Genomic DNA, 17,962 nt, shown 5'->3' with positions numbered 1-17,962 from the left:
CTAAAGTGCAGTTTGGTCTGTCCTTCAGAGTTATAACCCCAAATCAAAGCACAATCAGGCTAATGTGCCTCAGGAGAAGACGCAAAGTTGGGGAATTGAAGCATAAATGAACAACTGTATTGATTACACTTTAAAGAGCATGACTGAGTCGACTTTAGAGGTCAAAAAGAAGCTCACAGTGACAGGACTGATTCTTAGGATGGAAAAAAAAAAAAAAGGACATACTATTTCCAAAACCCTTTATTGAACATCTTCAAAGCATCTCGTTTCTCAGCCCCATCATGGTCATCGCAGGAGATGATTGCCGAGTAAACACTGAGCTATTTCAAGCAGCTCTGTTATTTTATTTGATTCCACTGTTGCTCATGGTTTGGGCTTTGCACACTCCCTTGCCGGCGACTTCAAAGGCAGCTCCCTTGTAGGTTGCAACACACTGGCCGTCCGTGCGCAGGTCCGGCTGAACCTGCTCCCACACCTTCTTTTTGGGGTTCAGCTCTTTGTCGGGTTCGCCTGCATTTAAAAGATACGTCAGAAGCTCAGTTTGTTTTCCTCGGCTCATCCCATCACAAAGACCAGCTCAGAGAATCATGACCTGAGTGTGATATGGCACGTCTTTGCATAACCGACTCAAACATGCTTTATTTGGAGTTTTTAAGTTATTTTTTGGCATGTTTAGATTGGTTAGTGAAGAGAAAAATGGAGGGAAGACCTGCAGTAGAGGACTGTGAGCTGGAATTGAACCCAGGCCACTACAGCCCCTGTTCATGGGTCGCCTGCTCAACCAGTTGAGCTTCCTGGGCGTCCAAACACACTTTTAATATATTCATGCATTTCATCATTGATGATTTTAAATGCTCCTGCATGGACCTTTCATGGCCAATACAAATTGTAAGGAAATGACCAACAATTACATTCATGATTTATTACAGCAATTCTTATTTTACTTCTCCCACATGAACTGTGAATGGTTCGCATTTCTATCATGTTAGTGCATCGGCTTTCAAAAACTGCCATTTGTCCTAACTCAAAACATCTTAACTGAATTTCTCAGAATCAAAATATGCATCCAAGGAAAACAATTAGGTGAGGTTCTCATTACATGACGGCTTTGTTTTTGATGTTGCTTGGCCTTTGTGAAAATTTATAGCCAACGCTGGCCTGGCTTCCGTCCGCTGTTGACTTTTTCCGCTCGACGCGACCATCTTGGGGTATGAGGACACAAATGTGTTTCATTTCCCAAAGCTGTGATTTTACAACCCAAGAGTGGCAACAATCAGTTTTGATCAGAAGCGTGAAAGAGGTTTTGATGAGCAACTTGCGCACATTCTTAAGTTCAAGCAGAAGTACTGGGCCCCATTAGTTGGGGGGAAATGTGAGCAATTACAACCATGTACTCACACCAGCGGTGGATTGGCTGTAATTGAATCTGTATTACAGGGCTTTGGTGGGAAAAGAGGCAGCTAAGAAGAACACAAGAACTTCTTTAACCCCCTATTTCCAGTGTAATTTTAAACAGCTTCAATTCTTAACATATTGTTGTAAAACAGTATAAAACACGCAACAAGGCATGGCAACAGTCAATCTCATCTTTGCTCCTTTTGTTCTCTTTTTCAGAGGACAGTTTTTGTAATGTAGTATTCATAAAAGTGTTATTGCTGAAGGGATTTCTTGGGAATCAAACGGCTTTTACAATGGCTGGGACATGTGTACTGCAGGGATGAAAGCCTCAGCAGATGCAGCTGATCTGTGGGCGCATGAACCACAGATCCACCTTCATTATATCCTCCTCTTCACTTTATTCTTGTTAAGGGAACTTCCTATATGGTTATTGTTCTCAGTAGGATATGTGAAAAGGCCACTAATTCTCTTCTCATATTCAGCTTTGCAAACTTTTACAACCCCAGTGGCCTGTTGGTGCTGTTTTGATTTAGGCCACATTCATTAGAGTTTCTGTTTGAAATACCTCACAGGAAAGGACTTGACTCTATTACGGTCTAGCTGAAGCGTTAATAGGTAGAAAATAAGGTTCACGTGTTCTTTTTTTTGTTCAAACTCATCTATATTGGTTGAACTGAGCAGGACAATTAGGACACTTATCTTTCCAACTGATGATAAAACAAAATTAGGTCGCATTCCTGGCAATAAGTGTTGATTAGTCTGCCACATCAGCAGTCACAGACCATTTAGCCATCACCAAACAGAACCGAGGAGTCCTCTAAATGAGCACTTTCAGTGGGGTCTGAAAATGCATCGTGATTGGCGTCTTCAGAGGAATGAAACGGCCATGTTGATTTTCCCCAGTGAAAAGGTTTAACGACACCCTTCATTAACTAAAGACAGAGGCATTTTGTGGATATTACAGTGGGAAACTTTCTCAGGCTAAAGTCAATGACAGTCTCTGATAGTCATTAAGTGGTGAAAGGAACCGCCTCCATTTCCATTTGGTTTGTTTGGTAGCATGCAGGATTTTCCACATCCCAATAATCAATAAGTTTTTGATGGGTAAACGATAGTAATCTGGTACCTGGGAAGCCCTGGAAAGTAACTCTGTCCCCTGGTACTGCTCCACTTGGAGGGTCGAGGATTTCAACCTTGTCTGGAGAGCTGGCACACATGACCATGGCCTGGGACACCACCCCTCTCATCTTGGCTGGCTTCAGGTTACACATCAGGACTGCCATGCGGTTCTGCATCTGTATGGGGGACACGAGATTGAATACAGTTTTGTGACTCATATTCTCTTGACAACAGAGAAGAAAAACAAATTACACCCAACTAATTCAAGTTAAAAAAAAAACACCTTCCAACAGATGTGGTCTGTCTGGGGAAACGACAGAGAATTTCATAATCCATCAGCAACAATGATGCCAATTACAATCTATCAATTTTAAAGTTACTGTGTCCGGGGGTTTATGGTTTGCTAGCCTCATTTCATAAACCAAAGTGAGCAAACAGGAAAACATTAGACTCTTGAGCCCAGAGACCTCTGTGGTTTACCAAAATTTAAAAGGAGGACAAAAGGCAGTTCCTGCAAAAGCTGAGAAAAATTCTGCATTTCATGCTATGATGTAAACCAGAACTCAGAAAATAATCCTACCTACATCTCTGAAGAAATTGCTACATAAATTTAAAATTACTCATATTGCTTTGACAGGGTTTTAGTGGTAGTTTTTCATCTGTAGGCAGTTCAGGCAAACTGGTGAGAGCATGTGAGCATTTTTACAACAACAGACTGTTGTGCAATACTTCATTATACAACAGCCTCTTACCCTAGCAGCTATTTTATAGTTACACTTTGACTTCTATTTCTGAGTAGTACCTACAATTTATACACATTTATACTCAAAAGCATAAAACCAATTATATGTCTCGGATATTAATTTATTACTCCTGCTTGCCTGACATAAGATGGTTAACAAGAAGGTCAAATACAATTTGATTTTACATTTATTGCCTCTGTGAGTAACAGACTGATACAGAGACATAAAGGGCAGTAGTTGTTTAGCCTTTCCAACTGCAGTAAATAAATCTGTGCTACTTAACGTCAATGCTGCAGCCCCATAAACCATGTCTAATATTTGTCTGTGTGCATTAAATATCCTGGGTATAAACGCTTTTTTGACTAAGCTAAACAGTGTTTGTTACACGTGATTTTGGTGGGCTTCCATTTAAATGATATACAATGTCGTCCTACAGTAACATGCAACTCTTATACACAAGGGGACTCTTAATGAGAAATGTGAGGAAACAAACTGAAATGCTGATGACTGTAAAAGTGAATGATGCTTTCCATTTAGATCAAATAAAACATACTAATTAGCCTGCTTTAGGAGAAAATCATACGTTTCTGTGAGTTTAACATAAACACTAATGTTCTATGGAGTTCTGCAATCACAGTCATAAAATGTTGAGCAGTTACCTAATAAGTCACTTTAACTGGACAAATAAATTCTTATGAATGTCCTACTTTGACATTAATGTACAGTGTTCACAACTGCTTTTGACTCTGAAAACAACTCTCAAATATAATCTGTGTGGCGAACCATTAAGCTAATGTGAAAAGCTAACTATTTCTGAATTTTACATCTACATTACTCAAAAGGGAACACAACAGCAAGCCAGTTTACAGGCTGGTATTTTAGTCATCAATAAAGTTGTAACTTGAGACATGATGACATGTTCAGTGACTTCCACACTGGATCATAACGATGTGACAACTACACAGACTTTTGACAGTTTTTTTTACTAAATAAATACTAACTAGGGCTGAAGCGATTCCTCCAGTTATTCGAGTAATTTGATGACTAAAATTCCTCAATTCCTTATGCGAGTCGGCTCAACGAACACTAAAACCTCAGTCTGAGTTAACAGGTTTGAAGGTGGTTTTCAACTTTCTTTGTTCACTCAGACTTTCTGCTTCAAACTCGTCACACAAACAAGAGCGTTTGATCATTTCACTGGTTTTCTGCACAAAATGAACTGATAATGTTCAGCTGCTTCAGTCAACAGGCTGCTTTAATGGAGAACAACGAGGAAAATAAAAATTTATGACGGTAAAAAGCTGTGACTGGAAATTATGTAAAACAGGAATGCTGATAGAAAACTGTTAAACGTGCAATAATGTATTTATTTTACTGATCAATGCAGCTGATTATTTCTAACAGACAGCTGAACAATAAAACTATTAAACTTCACATATTCAAACATGATATTGTATTGAAGTACATGTAGACCTGACACTGTCTCATAATGAAGGAAATCACTTTAATTTTGTGACCAAATCAAAGTGACACTAAAATTAATGACTGAATATTCTCTGTAATAAATATTAATAAACTGATCTTATTGGTGTTCTATCAGCTGCAGTAGCAGCAGTTTAAACGGACCAAACATAAAAACATATTTATGTAATTTCTGCATCAACTAAATACATGTGGGGTTCCCAAGGCTTTGAGTTTTAGTTGAATGCTCCTGTACTATACTATAAATGTACAATACACCTGTACTATACTATATATTTACAATACTATATATGTACAATATCCTTGTACAATATCCTTGTACTATACTATATATGTAGAGCCATGATACAAACTAAATTAGAAAATATTTTGGAATCTCAGTGTGTATTATGGGACACTCTTGAGAGTTAGTCATTTCATCAGTTTCAAACCTCTGCCCAAACCTCTGTGAATCACATCTGAAGAGAGTAAAACTGTACCTGGTCCAGAGGTATGTGCTTGACAAGTCCGCTAACCACTGTTCTGGGAGCAGCTTCTCCCACATCGACTTGCTCAACATAAAGACTGTCAGCATCTGGATGCTTCTCAGCTGTGATTATACGTCCAACACGCAGGTCCAGACGGGACACATCCACCTTGGCCTCCTCTTGACTAGGGGCTGCCTGCTTTTTCTCTGCTTTCTCCCCTCCTGGCATTTAAAAAAAAGAAAAGGAAACTGTTATACTAACAGTGCGCACAAACACACTTTACCCTAAGATGTGATTTTTCAGTGCTTCTAACTTAGTCAAAGTGAATAAAAGTTTAACAAGATGGTTGGATGTTGTGTATTTTAAGCACAGAAAGCCAGACAGTAGTTAGTCATAGTGTGTTAAGAGGGAGGTTCGCGAAAGACGGGCATCTGAGACAGTTTTCATGCTATTATAATAAATGTGCATGATATTATCAGAAAAGGTTTTTTTAAGTCACAGAGAATATTTCAGTCCACTGTTATCTTTCCGAGAACGATGACAGAAAACAAATCAAGGATGAAACAATACTGGGCATCTAACTGGAATCTGATTTAATTTCCTCCCATAAATGAAAACATCAATGACAGGCCTCAGGGTGGCATGCGTATCATGTGAGCCATAAGTAAATAAAGAATTTAGAAAAACATTTATTCTCTTCTTCCCAGAATTGGAGAGCACGTGCCTTGACTAAATGACAATACCATTACCCGCTTTTGGCCGAAGGTGAGCGCCATGCGATCCAGTGACATAGCGGAATAGCAGATGGTTCCCCCCAGGAGACAAAGTAAGTTTCACTCGCCTGGTTTGCTTACACACATTAATTCCAGTGGATTGGAGTCTTCAATCATTCCGCTGAGCCCACACTCTCTCAGGAATAGAAATTTAAACCCCTGCCTTTGTTCTTAATTATCTGAACTCACCCCAAGGAATCTTTGCTCTGCTGTGATGACAGCACAGCGACACAACATAACGAGAACTCCACTGAAGTTCCACGTGTTTGCAGACTAACTTGTTGGATAAGGTCATACTACAGCTACATTGAAGCCCAAAGTAACACCAGAATTCAATATTTAATCACTGAAAAATGCCAGACACTCAATTTTTCAGTCTCTTTTTGCTTCCTCTTTGTAAGAGGCTGGCTGTTCCCTGTGTGTGCCCGAAGTCCTTCTAATTAGCCAAATAGCATATTCCTGAAACTGATTTAAGTGATTTATTGCTTACTAATTGAAATTCTCAGGCAAGGATTTTCTTTCTTTGTATTCTTAACAGTCAGACTTTACAGTCCCATAACGATGCACTTCCACAAAAAAAAATCCAAATTAAATTCCTCCCAAATTGGATTCAAAAAGTGGTGACATGAAGATACCTCATTACAAACACAGCTTATATACTTAAAATTCAGAACAAATAAAACTATATCTGGCTGAGACAGTTCAGGATTTATTAAGTGGCAGATGTCTTACTTTGATTACTGCCTGACATTAGAAACTGAAAAGGAGAAGCATGATAATAATGATGATGAGCTTCCAATAAATCCCTCGGTAGGGAAAGGTGGGTTTGTAGCTTCAATACACCACCGGTCAAAAGTTTGGGGTCACCCAGGCAATTTCATGTTTTCCATGAAAACTCACACTTTTATTCATGTGCTAACATAATTACACAAGGGTTTTATAATCATCAATGAGCCTTTCAACACCATTAGCTAACACAATGTAGCATTAGAACACAGGAGTGATGGTTGCTGGAAATGTTCCTCTGTACCCCTATGGAGATATTCCAATAAAAATCAGCTAAACATAATCACTGACTACATTAACTATGTATAGACTGTATTTCTGATTGATTCAATGTTATTTTCATTGAAAAAGAAGTTTTTCTTTTAAAAATAAGGACATTTCTAAGTGACCCCAAACTTTTGAATGGTTGCGTATATTTCTGCTAACAAACTGAAAATCACGTGATGGATGCGAAAGCTTTGTTGGATTCGTAACAGATCACACAGTGTGCTATACATTGTTCTCCAGCTGTTACCTTTTTCTCTGGCTTCTTCTTCTTGCCCTCGTCTTTGGGAGGTGGGCTCTGAACAGCAGCAGCAGGGGAAGCTGAGGGTGCTGGACCAGAGGGTTTGGGAGGAGCGGGCTTCGAACTGCACTCAACACTAGTGGCACTTGATGGCATTGCAACATCCAGCACTGAAGAGGGAACACACGGAATTTGTTAATAATGGTTAAATAGCAAATTAAACACAATATCTGTGCACACTCCTGGGATCCAAACTGAAAAGACACACAAGATTACAGCAGCACTTCTGCAAAACAGAAAATGTACATTTCAAACGCACGAGGTAAACGACTTCTTAGTTGTCCCTTTTCACGCACACAGAGCTGGTTGCATCAACATAATACAACAAAATGATACAGATGGAGGTTTATTTACACACCCAGTGGGCAGACTGCTCTCCTGATACAAACAGTTTTGATGGGAAAATGACACAGTGTCCAAGTTGATGGAAACATGGACATGGAACCATAAAGCTGGAAACAATGTCCTCATATAACTCTGTAGAAAGAAGTAACCCCTCATTTAAGGCGCCTGATGTTTGAATCCCTACAAAATCTACTGCCTGTGTCTGACAAACATCGGTCTGCAGGCACACCACCATCACCATAATGCTTTTAATTACCTTAATTCTATGTTCAGACCTGAGAACAGGACCTTTCCGGTTTACCTTGGAATTACAGGCAATAACCTCCCAAACTTCCCATCAAGTTTCCTCTCGAGGTTTTTTACATTTAAAACACACTCTTTACATTCTATGACAATAATAGATATGATACAGTGAGTGAAATGTTCAATTTCAAGTGGCTGCATAACTACACTACCGGTCAAAAGTTTGGAGTCATCCAGACAACTTCATGTTTGAAAACTCACACTTTTATTCATGTGCTGCACAAGGGTTTTCTAATCATTAATCAGCCTTTCAACATCATTAGCTAACACAATGTAGCATTAGAACACAGGAGTGATGGTTGCTGGAAATGTTCCTCTGTACCGTGTGTTTTCACGACACTGTACATAAGCACAGTGTTGTGAAAAAGTATTTGCCCCCTTCTCAAACGCTCATTGCTAATTTGGACATTTTCCCACTTTAATGTTTAAGATCATCAAGTAAATGTTAATATCAGACAAAGAAAACCCAAGCAAACACAAAGTGCATTTTTACATGATGATTTGAGGTTTTAAGGGAAAAAAGCTATCCAAACCTACCTGGCCTTTGTGAAAAAGTAACTGCCCCCCTTGTTAAATCATGAGTTAACTGTGGCTAATCACATTTTTTGGAAAGTGAGTTCAGTAGATATTCCATTAAAAATCAGCCGTTTCCAGCTAGACTAGTCATTTACCACATCAACGTCTAGACTGTATTTCTGACTCATTTAATGCTGTCTTCATTGAAACAAAACTGCTTTTCTTTCAGAAATAAGGATGCTAAGTGACTACAAATTTTTGAATGGTAGTGTACATGAAATACAGTGGATGTGGAGGTCCTGGGCTGGTGTGGTTCCACGTGGTCTGCGGTTGTGAGGCTGGTTGGATGTACTGCCAAATTCTCTGAAACGCCTTTGGAAACGGCTTATGGTAGAGAAATGAACATTCAATACACCAGCAACAGCTCTGGTTGACATTCCTGCTGTCAGCATGCCAATTGCATGGTCCCTCAAATCTTGCCACATCTGTGGCATTGTGCTGTGTGATAAAACTGCACCTTTCAGAGTGGCCTTTTATTGTGGGCAGTCTAAGACACACCTGTGCACTAATCATGGTGTCTAATCAGCATCTTGATATGGCACACCTGTGAGGTGGGATGGATTACCTCAGCAAAGGAGAAGTGCTCACTGTCACAGATTTAGACAGATTTGTGAACAATATTTGAGAGAAATGGTGATATTGTGCATGTGGAAAAAGTTTTAGATCTTTGAGTTCATCTCATAAAAAAATGGGAGCAAAAACAAAAGTGTTGCGTTTATATTTTTGTTGAGTGCAGAATTGTTGTTGTCTTCAGCAGTATATTTTCCCAAAAGTAACCCCAATATATTTTGTATATCAGGACATGTGAAGCACATAGTTACAAACCAAAGATTACAGCTCAGCTCTGGAGCTCTTTGTCTGTGCAGAAACTTTTCAGCACTTTTGCAACCTCTTGTTTTGGTTTTGTGGCCCCTGACCTTTCTTTCCCCTATTTAATATTCAGTCGTTTTTCATTGAACAATTATTAGCATTTCCCTGGGTATTGATTAAACATCTGAAAACTCTTTGTGTATTAAAAATTATATATTAAAGGCTTTTTCCAAGAAAATAATGTGATCATGATTAAAGGTTATGTAACCACTGTTCCTATAGTGGCAAACATACAGACAGTAGTCAACCAAAACTGACCACACAATCAAATGTTAGACTTATAATTAGTTTCACTATGTCGAGAATATTAGCATCTAGCCAAGTAGCATTAAACAATATCATGGAGGTTGTAATTAGTAGATTGTGTTGTAAATTATTCCATTTACTTGGGCCAAGCAAATGGAAATGCCCTCAAAATATCCATTCTGAGGGAAAGTTGCAGTGCAGGCAGAGGTCAAATTCATTTAACATGCTGTGCAATCAAAACATAGCTAAACTAAGCTTTCGTTTCCCGCAGGAACTGTGGATACACATTTGATAGGATGTTTTTGTTTTATTTCTTTGTAAATACATCACAAATAAAAACAATCATCACAAGAGTGAATAATAAATGAGGAAAAAAAGGCTCTGAAGTCACCGGCAACTTTTAAGATGGAGTATTTTCTTATAATCTTGAATCAATCAATACGACTTGAATGTCAACTTTGACCGTTCAATCTGTTTTATTGGCTCTCCCTCGTGACATGTGCTTTACGATCGTTGATGATTTCTTCAAGCACTTAAAAATGTGTATAAGTTTCAAATAGAATATGGGACATGAACATTCTGTTTCTTCACTTGGGGAAAAAAAAGGGACTGTGCATCTGTCTGGTGCACTTCAGAAGCACTATACTGATGGTTTACTCCAACAGATTAAGCATGCGAGTAGCTGCTGATTACAGTGGAACATTTAGCAGCTGAGGAGACACATAGTTAATTGGGAGTTGCCATTGATCACAACATAGCTCCAAGGACAGTCGACACTGGACCTACATTTATCAGGTGATTGGAAACACTACGAAAAATGAATGCTAATTCTACACTTTCATTTAGCAGATGCTTTTATCCAAAGTGAAGTACATCCAAGAGTAGATACAACACAAGCAAGGATCTAGTCAGGAGAAAACAACCTGGATAAGAGCCATGAACAGGTTCAAGTGTGATAATAGGACCGTGGTGTCTACAGGAAGTGTAGACGTAATAGGATTATGTCATAGTAGTCTGTCAAGTGCGGCGGTGTTCAGTGATGAGCTGGTTTTTAGTCTTTTCTTAAAGACTGAGAGGGACTCTGCAGATAGAGTTTGGTAACTCGTTCCATTAGGGGGGAACTACAGAGGAAAAGAGTCTAGCTGTGGAGCAGACCTGTTGTGGTGGTTGTATCAGGAGCCTTTTATTGGGCGAGCGTAGAGAGCGGAGGGGAGAGTAGACCTGAATGAGAGAGTTCAGGTAGGAGGGAGCCGTTTTCATTCTAGTTTTGAATGCAAGTGTCAGAGCTTTGAATTTTATGTGGGCAGCAACTCAAAGCCAGTGAAGTGATCTGAACAGCGAGATGCTGTTTTTGTCTGGTTGAAAACCAGACGTACTGCTGCATTCTGGATCATCTGCAGAGGCTTGACCGTGCATGCAGGGAGGCCTGCCAGTAAGGAGTTGCAGTAGTTGATGGTGATATTACGAGAGCCTGGACCAGGAGTTGAGCAGCATATTCAGACAGGAAAGGTCTGATCTTCCTGGTCAGACCTTTCAGTTGTACAGGGCGAATCGACACGGCTGATCAACAGAGGCTACATGAGCCTTGAAGGTTGGCTGGTCATCAATAATGACACCCAAGTTTCTGGCAAACTTTGTGGGTTTGAGTTGGGTTCATTCAAGCTGGATGTTGATTTCTTGTTGTATAGAGGGACTGGCTGGGATGACAAGGAGCTCAGTCTTGGAAAGGCTGAGTTGAAGGTGTCATTTTTTCCATCCGTGCTGAGATATCTGCAAGGCATGACGAGATCTGGGCAGAGACAGTGTGGTCCTCCGAGAGGAACGACAGTTGTAATGTGGCTTAGCGTCTGCTGGATGTGTGAACAATAACTATCTGCTAACAAGGGTTGGAACTTTAGTCTTCCACACAATATGATTTGATGTAAAATGCCAGTAAGATGACAATAAAGCACATTTGACAGACAGCTTCAGTTGTTTCTGGTTTTTACTCCTTGGCTCCAAAATGCCTTTTTCCCCCTTGACATTTTCAAAATCATACGGACTAGTCTGCTTTTCTAATCTAGTAACCAATCAGTAAAAGCCAACAGAAATTTCTTTCAAAAAGGTCCATATTTATCTATGTTTTGATTAAACTGTTTAAGCCACCTTAAAATCATTGAAAAGAAACCTCAAAAATAAACCTCATATACAATGTGTGGAAAAAAACACTGTCTTGGGTGTATTGGAATGCATTCCTTCAATGTTCCAAAACATATTGAGTTTTTGGAGCAAGGTTAAATTACTTGGTTCTTCCAGCCCCCTTTCATTCCTGCATCTTATTTCTGGAAAACATTAAATGATCTGAGCAATTTGCCCTTGAATGCCAACGTATGTCAGAAGCACAATAACTGACACACATGCTGTCCCCATCACCTTAATGGGGATTCTTCAAGTGCTGTGGTTGCTTATGGTAAAAACAACAACAAAAAAGAGCTGGTTATAATGGGCTCAGGCGAGAACGCACAAGATGGTATCATTGATAGGACAAACCAAACAAAGGCTCTAATGAGCACCAACTGACATCAAATGTTCCGAAATGAGGCACACACAACCACTTCTTTAACTGGATATAAAGGATAACAACATCAAGGTCTTTTTTAAAGACAAACATTTGATCCATAATAGAAGTCTTGCTGGGAACAAAACTTAACATACCTCCTCTCTTCTTTTCTTTCTCAAGCAGCTGTTTTTTCAGTTGCTCAATGTCATTCTTTAATTTGGCATTCTCCACCATCAGTTTCTTCTCCTCTCTGACACTTGCCTGGACAACTGCAACAAGGCAAATTTTTGTTACTTCTCGGCACAGAATTAAACTTCAGGGTCCCAAAGGACATTTAAAAGCATTTCTTAAAAGCAGAACAATTATAGTGTTGTATCAACTAAGATATGTTGACTACTGAAATACTTATTGGAATAAAAACTATGAAATTGGAGGGGGAAAAAATTCTTACTAAACTTCCACTACCGTTCAAAAGTTTGGGGTCACTTAGAAATGTCCTTATTTTTGAAAGAAAAGCAGTTTTTTCAATGAAGATAACATTAAATTCATCATAAATACAGTGTAGACATTGTGAATGTGGTAAATGACAATTCTAGCTGGAAACAGCTGACTTTTAATGGCACAGAGGAACATTTTCAGCAACCATCACTCCTGCGTTCTAATGCTACACTGTGTTAGGTAATGGTGTTGAAAGACTGATTGATGATTAGAAAACCCTCGTACAGTTATGTTAGCACATGAACAAAAGTGTGAGTTTTCATGGAAAACATGAAATTGCCTGGGTGACCCCAAACTTTTGACCAGTAGTGTATGATCAAATCTACCCTGATGTCTAGTAATTACAGTATTCTTTCTAAATACTACTTACTTGCTATAATAATAGCGGATCATACTCAAAAAACACATGTACAGCATTTATTAAGGACTTCATTTCATAAAAATATTGCCTCTCTAGACAAATTTGACAATCTAACTGCACTACATGCCTAAACATACCTCATCTGGTTGAGAACAAGCATCTTTGTGTGTGTTTATGTCTTACTGGCTTTGTCCTTTAGTAGCTGGACTTGCTGTTTGAGGTACTCGATGATTTGGTCAGCCTCAGCTGCTCGCTGCTCCAGCCTCAACAAAGGATTGTGACTTGACATCTTGACCAATGAGCGAGCTAAAAACCTGACCAACAACAACAACAAAAAAAGAAATTCAGCGAACTTCCACATAATTTTTGCAGATATTAGGGCTAAACATTACCCCCAAGTTATTGTATTCCAAGAACATTTTACAAGTTAAGTCTTCAGTAGGTGTTTTGGGTTACATAAGTTTAGTCTGATTCAATTTGTTTTAAATTGTTATGTAAGGCGGAGTCATCCTATTCCGTGCTTAAAACTGTCCGACACCAACAAGGTAAAAACAGATGGCATTCCAAAGCACCGTACTGGACATATACAAAGACGTGTTTGAGTTACAAGGTTTGCATTCCAGTACAAGTTCACCACAAACTACAGCCTCCAAGATGACCACAGAGTCAAGTCAAACAGTCTGAGATAGCCTCACAAAAACCCAACACTGTAATTTCCACAAAGTTGGTATGTGTTGCAGGTTTTCTCTATAGGGCATTACACTGTGCTGTTTTTGAGTAATGCTTCAAAATATGACGTGGCAGCATTAGAAGGTTTCCATTATTAAATGCTGCAAAGCCACAAATAAGGTGCTGTGAACGCCTGACTGCAATGCGCATTACACAGCAATCGTATTCATATGTTTTCCTTAATGTGCAGTCTCAGTAGGTATAAACCATGCACTAATGGGATTTTCATGACTGCTTTACTTTGGCTGGTTGCCTAAACTGACATAATTTGACTTGTGTCCACAAGGCATGCAGAGAAAGAGAAACACCTGCTGGATTTTTACAAAAATGAGAGCAAACCTTGATTCTGAGCAAATCTTCTTAACATTTCAGGGTTCAAAACCGTCACAAAATCTTCAACATTTTCTAGCTGTCTTTCAAAGTAGTGAGTGATAAAATGTCACTCAATTTAACCTTAGTGGGATACCAGTTTGAATTTGATGTAATGTTCCTTTATAATGTTGCGCTTGGCAAAGTACTTCATGAAGACGGAGGAAAAGAAGGATTTTTACAAGGCTGAGGCATGGAGAAGAAAACGTCTTACACATATTACAGGGAGGCGCTGGAAAACAACAGCTGGCCCAAGATGAAAACAAAATGTTGGGGGATGAGGAAATTAGAAACACAAAAGAGCTGGAGTTGATAAAATCAAGGATCAAAGCATTGCTTTTTGAGAAATTGAATTGATTTAAACAGGACCAGTGGTGGAGTAATAACAAGAGCCATAAAAAGGGCTGATCTCATTTGGATAACCTCTGAAAATGAATCTTGAAGCCGAGATACGGTCTGCAGCATAAAAAGACACTGCAGGTTTGGATTTTAGACGGAAATAGCCAAATGTGTTAACAATGTAAAAAGTGACATGTGCTTTCACCAGCTTTCAGCCCTCCTGATTTACAGGACTTCACTCCACAGAACTTACAGGATATTTGACTCATCTTTGCAACTGTATAAATTAACCAAGTTAGCAGTTTATGTTTTAGTAGACGCCTTTTTGCTTTAGGTGTTGTATGTCTACATTCACTCTCCAATTACAATATCAAAGATAATACTGAATAGCTCCACACATGCGGTTTGAATGAAGAATGTAAATCTGTGGGGCTTTCTGTGGTATGGTGGTGGTGTGTGAGCAGACCCACCAGCAGACAAGTGTTTTCTCTTTTCATGGTTCATTCCCACAGCAGAAATACACTGGATACTTCCCTACCTGGCTGCCAACCAGACCACTATGCATGAAAAGTGAGTGCAGTGTGCCAGCACCACCTGAAGGCATTAGAAGGACCTGCACATTTCAGTTTAAAGGGAACCATGTAACGTCGAGCCTGTAGCACCGTTATAAATCACAGCTACTTTAATGTACTTGTAAGCACAAAATGTCCAGCAATGATGAACGGTGAAAAGGGTAAACTACAGGCAATTAATACAGATAAAACTAGTTAAAATATTCATTGTCAAGAATACAAATGACTTTAAAGCACTGGAGTACCGATGTCCCCATGATTAATGCTACATTTATTAATTGTTGTCATTATCAATTAAGATGGTGTTTCAAACGCTTGGTGAGATTACAAAGAGTAAAAAACATATCAGCTGTACTTCGTATGTAGCCCAAAATATGTTCCTGTGTAAAATGTAAACAAGGCAGTTTCTGACATCAATGAATGATTGTGGAAAATGTAATAAAAAGCCAGCACATTTTCATGTGTTTCTGTTTCTGACAATAAAGACATGAAAATGTTTCAAAAACATATATTAATATTAAATGCATGTCTTACTCAGGTAATCACCAGTTAAATAACCCATTCTTGAGGGTTAAATATAATAAATCATTAATCACTCGCTTTTCCAACATGAGGATTTGCTGGATTTGTTCTATTTTATGCCTCTGTGCAAACCTTCAGAGGTTTGATTTTAGTTAACACCAATGACTCAATTTAAGACATAATAGTTATTTGGTTGAGTGCTATATTTTCTCAAAAATTCTTAACAATTCGATGTTTAAGCAGAATGATCTTTGGGTGCCTTACTAGCAGCAGTGGAAGAAGCATTTCTATTATTTACTCAAGTAAGAAGACTGGCACATCAGTGTAGAAACACCTCATTGCATATGGGAATCCGCCAGGAAAACCCGACTTAGTGAAAAGTACCTAAGTATTAGCAGCAAAATGTAATTAATATAGACAACATCATTTGATTATTATTACTGCAATACCAGTGTGTAAACAGATGCAGACACAGTTAGAATATCCAGGTCTACATAAAGAGAGACAGACACATCTGAGATGTATTAAGCTGATTAACGTGAGAAGAAGGAAAAACAATGTTTTGATACACAAATCTGTTTTCAGTTTTTCTTTGATCTTTGATTTTTAGTGAGATAGTGAATCATTTGAACATTTTTTTAAAATGAAACCACGTAAGAAGTCCGGAGTGAAAACTCCACACAGCACACAACTTTTTGTAAGAGATCAGAAGCCAGCAAAGTTGAATCTGTAACAATTTGTTGTATTTTTAAAACTTGTTATCTCGTTGTCATTATGTATGATTTCAAAATGAAATCATGGAGAAGTTCAAAGGAAAAAAATCTCCATTTGTAAATTACTCATAGACATCTGAATTGTGATCTGAATTGTACACAGTGCTATTTGTTAGATGTCAGAAGCCAAACAGGACGAATATTTAGCAGTGTGCTGCTTTCAAAAGCTTGCTATATTATCTAATGTGCGAAAGCTGTCAGACAAATGTAGTACAATATTTCCCTCTGACAGATAGGAGTGGAAACACACAGCAGCATAAGATAGAAATACTCAAATTGTATTTTTAGTATAGTATTTCAGGATATGTATGTTATTTTTGCACCACTGCATATTAGAACAGTAAATATGACTGAGATTAGATATAATCAGACAATGAGATTAAGACCAAATGACGGGCTGTGCAATGGACAGTTATATACAGTACACTCAACATGAGCTAACGTTGCGTCAGGTTTATTTGTCAGCTATTAGCTGGTGTTCTTTCGATTTATGCTAACTATTTACTACTTAGCTGTTCTGGGTTATGTTTAGAGCTGGAGTCGGACGGCTATCGATTTGTACATTTTTTTTCTAAAAAAGCAGCACAAACACCGGTTCACGTCTAGGTCTCTCAACAAACACCGAAAGCACTGCTAAGCTACATGCTAGAACTTGCCGGTTGGACGTCTTTGACGAATTACAGTTGTGATCAAGCAATAGTTAGTTTGAGCTGTAAGATATAACATAACTCCTTTTAGAAACTTACATGGACTCTGAGCAGCAACCCCAACACGTTTCAGGGACAGCTGGGGGCTTGACAGCTGCAGTTACAACAGCTAGCTGACGGGCAACTAGCAGTTAGCTGCGAACAGGCTCATTTAGGACCCAGCGGTCAGATCGCAGCTACATCCGGAGAGGACGTAGACGCAGTAGCAGTGTGTCCACGTCCATTTGCCTCATGTTCTATAGATCTAATACTGTCGACGACTTTTGGGCGTCAACGACTATTGCCTGTATATAATTTTAAGGACAAGAAACTAACTCGTCAAAAAGCAAAAAGAGAAAAAATCAATTCAAGAAATATTTTGTTGAAGATATTGATTTTTACTTATTTATTTAAATTCCATAACCATTGTTATGTTGTTTGACACTGTCCTCAGAACTTTGTCGCACAAAAAGAACGTAATGGTTCACGTTCACTCAGATGTCCGCGTTATACCTCAGCGGGGTGTACTGAGGCAACAAAAAAAAAAAAAAAAATCACCACTGGCAATTTTGGCATAGACTGTTATTCAGACAGTTTTCAGCTGAACTGCAGGCTGTGTTTACACAGAGCAGACAGGAGACAGGGATAGAAGTTATAAATAGTTAAATATCTATATCATCGGAAGCCACCATTAGCTTTTCTTGTGTTGGTAACAACTGAAGACACCTGGAAAATAAATAATCAACAAAGTTCAACTTGCATTTATTAACTTTCTTCTGGTTTCCATCATTCTGAGCCCTACTGGCAGACGACATCTCTGAGTTCCTCTCCTTCTTCTTCATGCACAACTTTAGATTGAAAAATTAACCATGGTGAAGAAAAATGAGATAGAAGATAAAAC

The 17,962-nt window shown here is 38.7% G+C and overlaps 2 protein-coding genes across 3 annotated transcripts in view; both read right to left on the bottom strand.

The window, feature by feature from the left end:
• Positions 1-17,962, bottom strand: part of gstcd (glutathione S-transferase, C-terminal domain containing) — a 457,968-nt gene that overhangs the window by 160,224 nt on the left and 279,782 nt on the right. The window lies entirely within an intron of this gene.
• On the bottom strand, positions 223-17,277 carry aimp1a (aminoacyl tRNA synthetase complex interacting multifunctional protein 1a). 2 transcript variants are annotated; one of them, XM_051945201.1, is made up of 7 exons: positions 17,122-17,277; positions 13,255-13,385; positions 12,368-12,481; positions 7,284-7,443; positions 5,222-5,432; positions 2,525-2,693; positions 223-510 (listed from the first exon to the last, which is right to left on the bottom strand). In XM_051945201.1, coding segments are annotated over exons 1-7 (954 nt in total). In that variant the 5' UTR covers positions 17,124-17,277; the 3' UTR covers positions 223-343. The 2 variants fall into 2 exon arrangements, with proteins under 2 accessions (XP_051801161.1, XP_051801162.1); XM_051945202.1 differs by lacking the exon at positions 17,122-17,277 and adding an exon at positions 17,032-17,051.

This window comes from Acanthochromis polyacanthus, chromosome 3 (genome assembly GCF_021347895.1).
Source record: "Acanthochromis polyacanthus isolate Apoly-LR-REF ecotype Palm Island chromosome 3, KAUST_Apoly_ChrSc, whole genome shotgun sequence".
In the NCBI taxonomy this organism is placed as follows: domain Eukaryota; kingdom Metazoa; phylum Chordata; class Actinopteri; family Pomacentridae; genus Acanthochromis; species Acanthochromis polyacanthus.
This window is presented reverse-complemented; position numbering and strand designations above follow the sequence as displayed.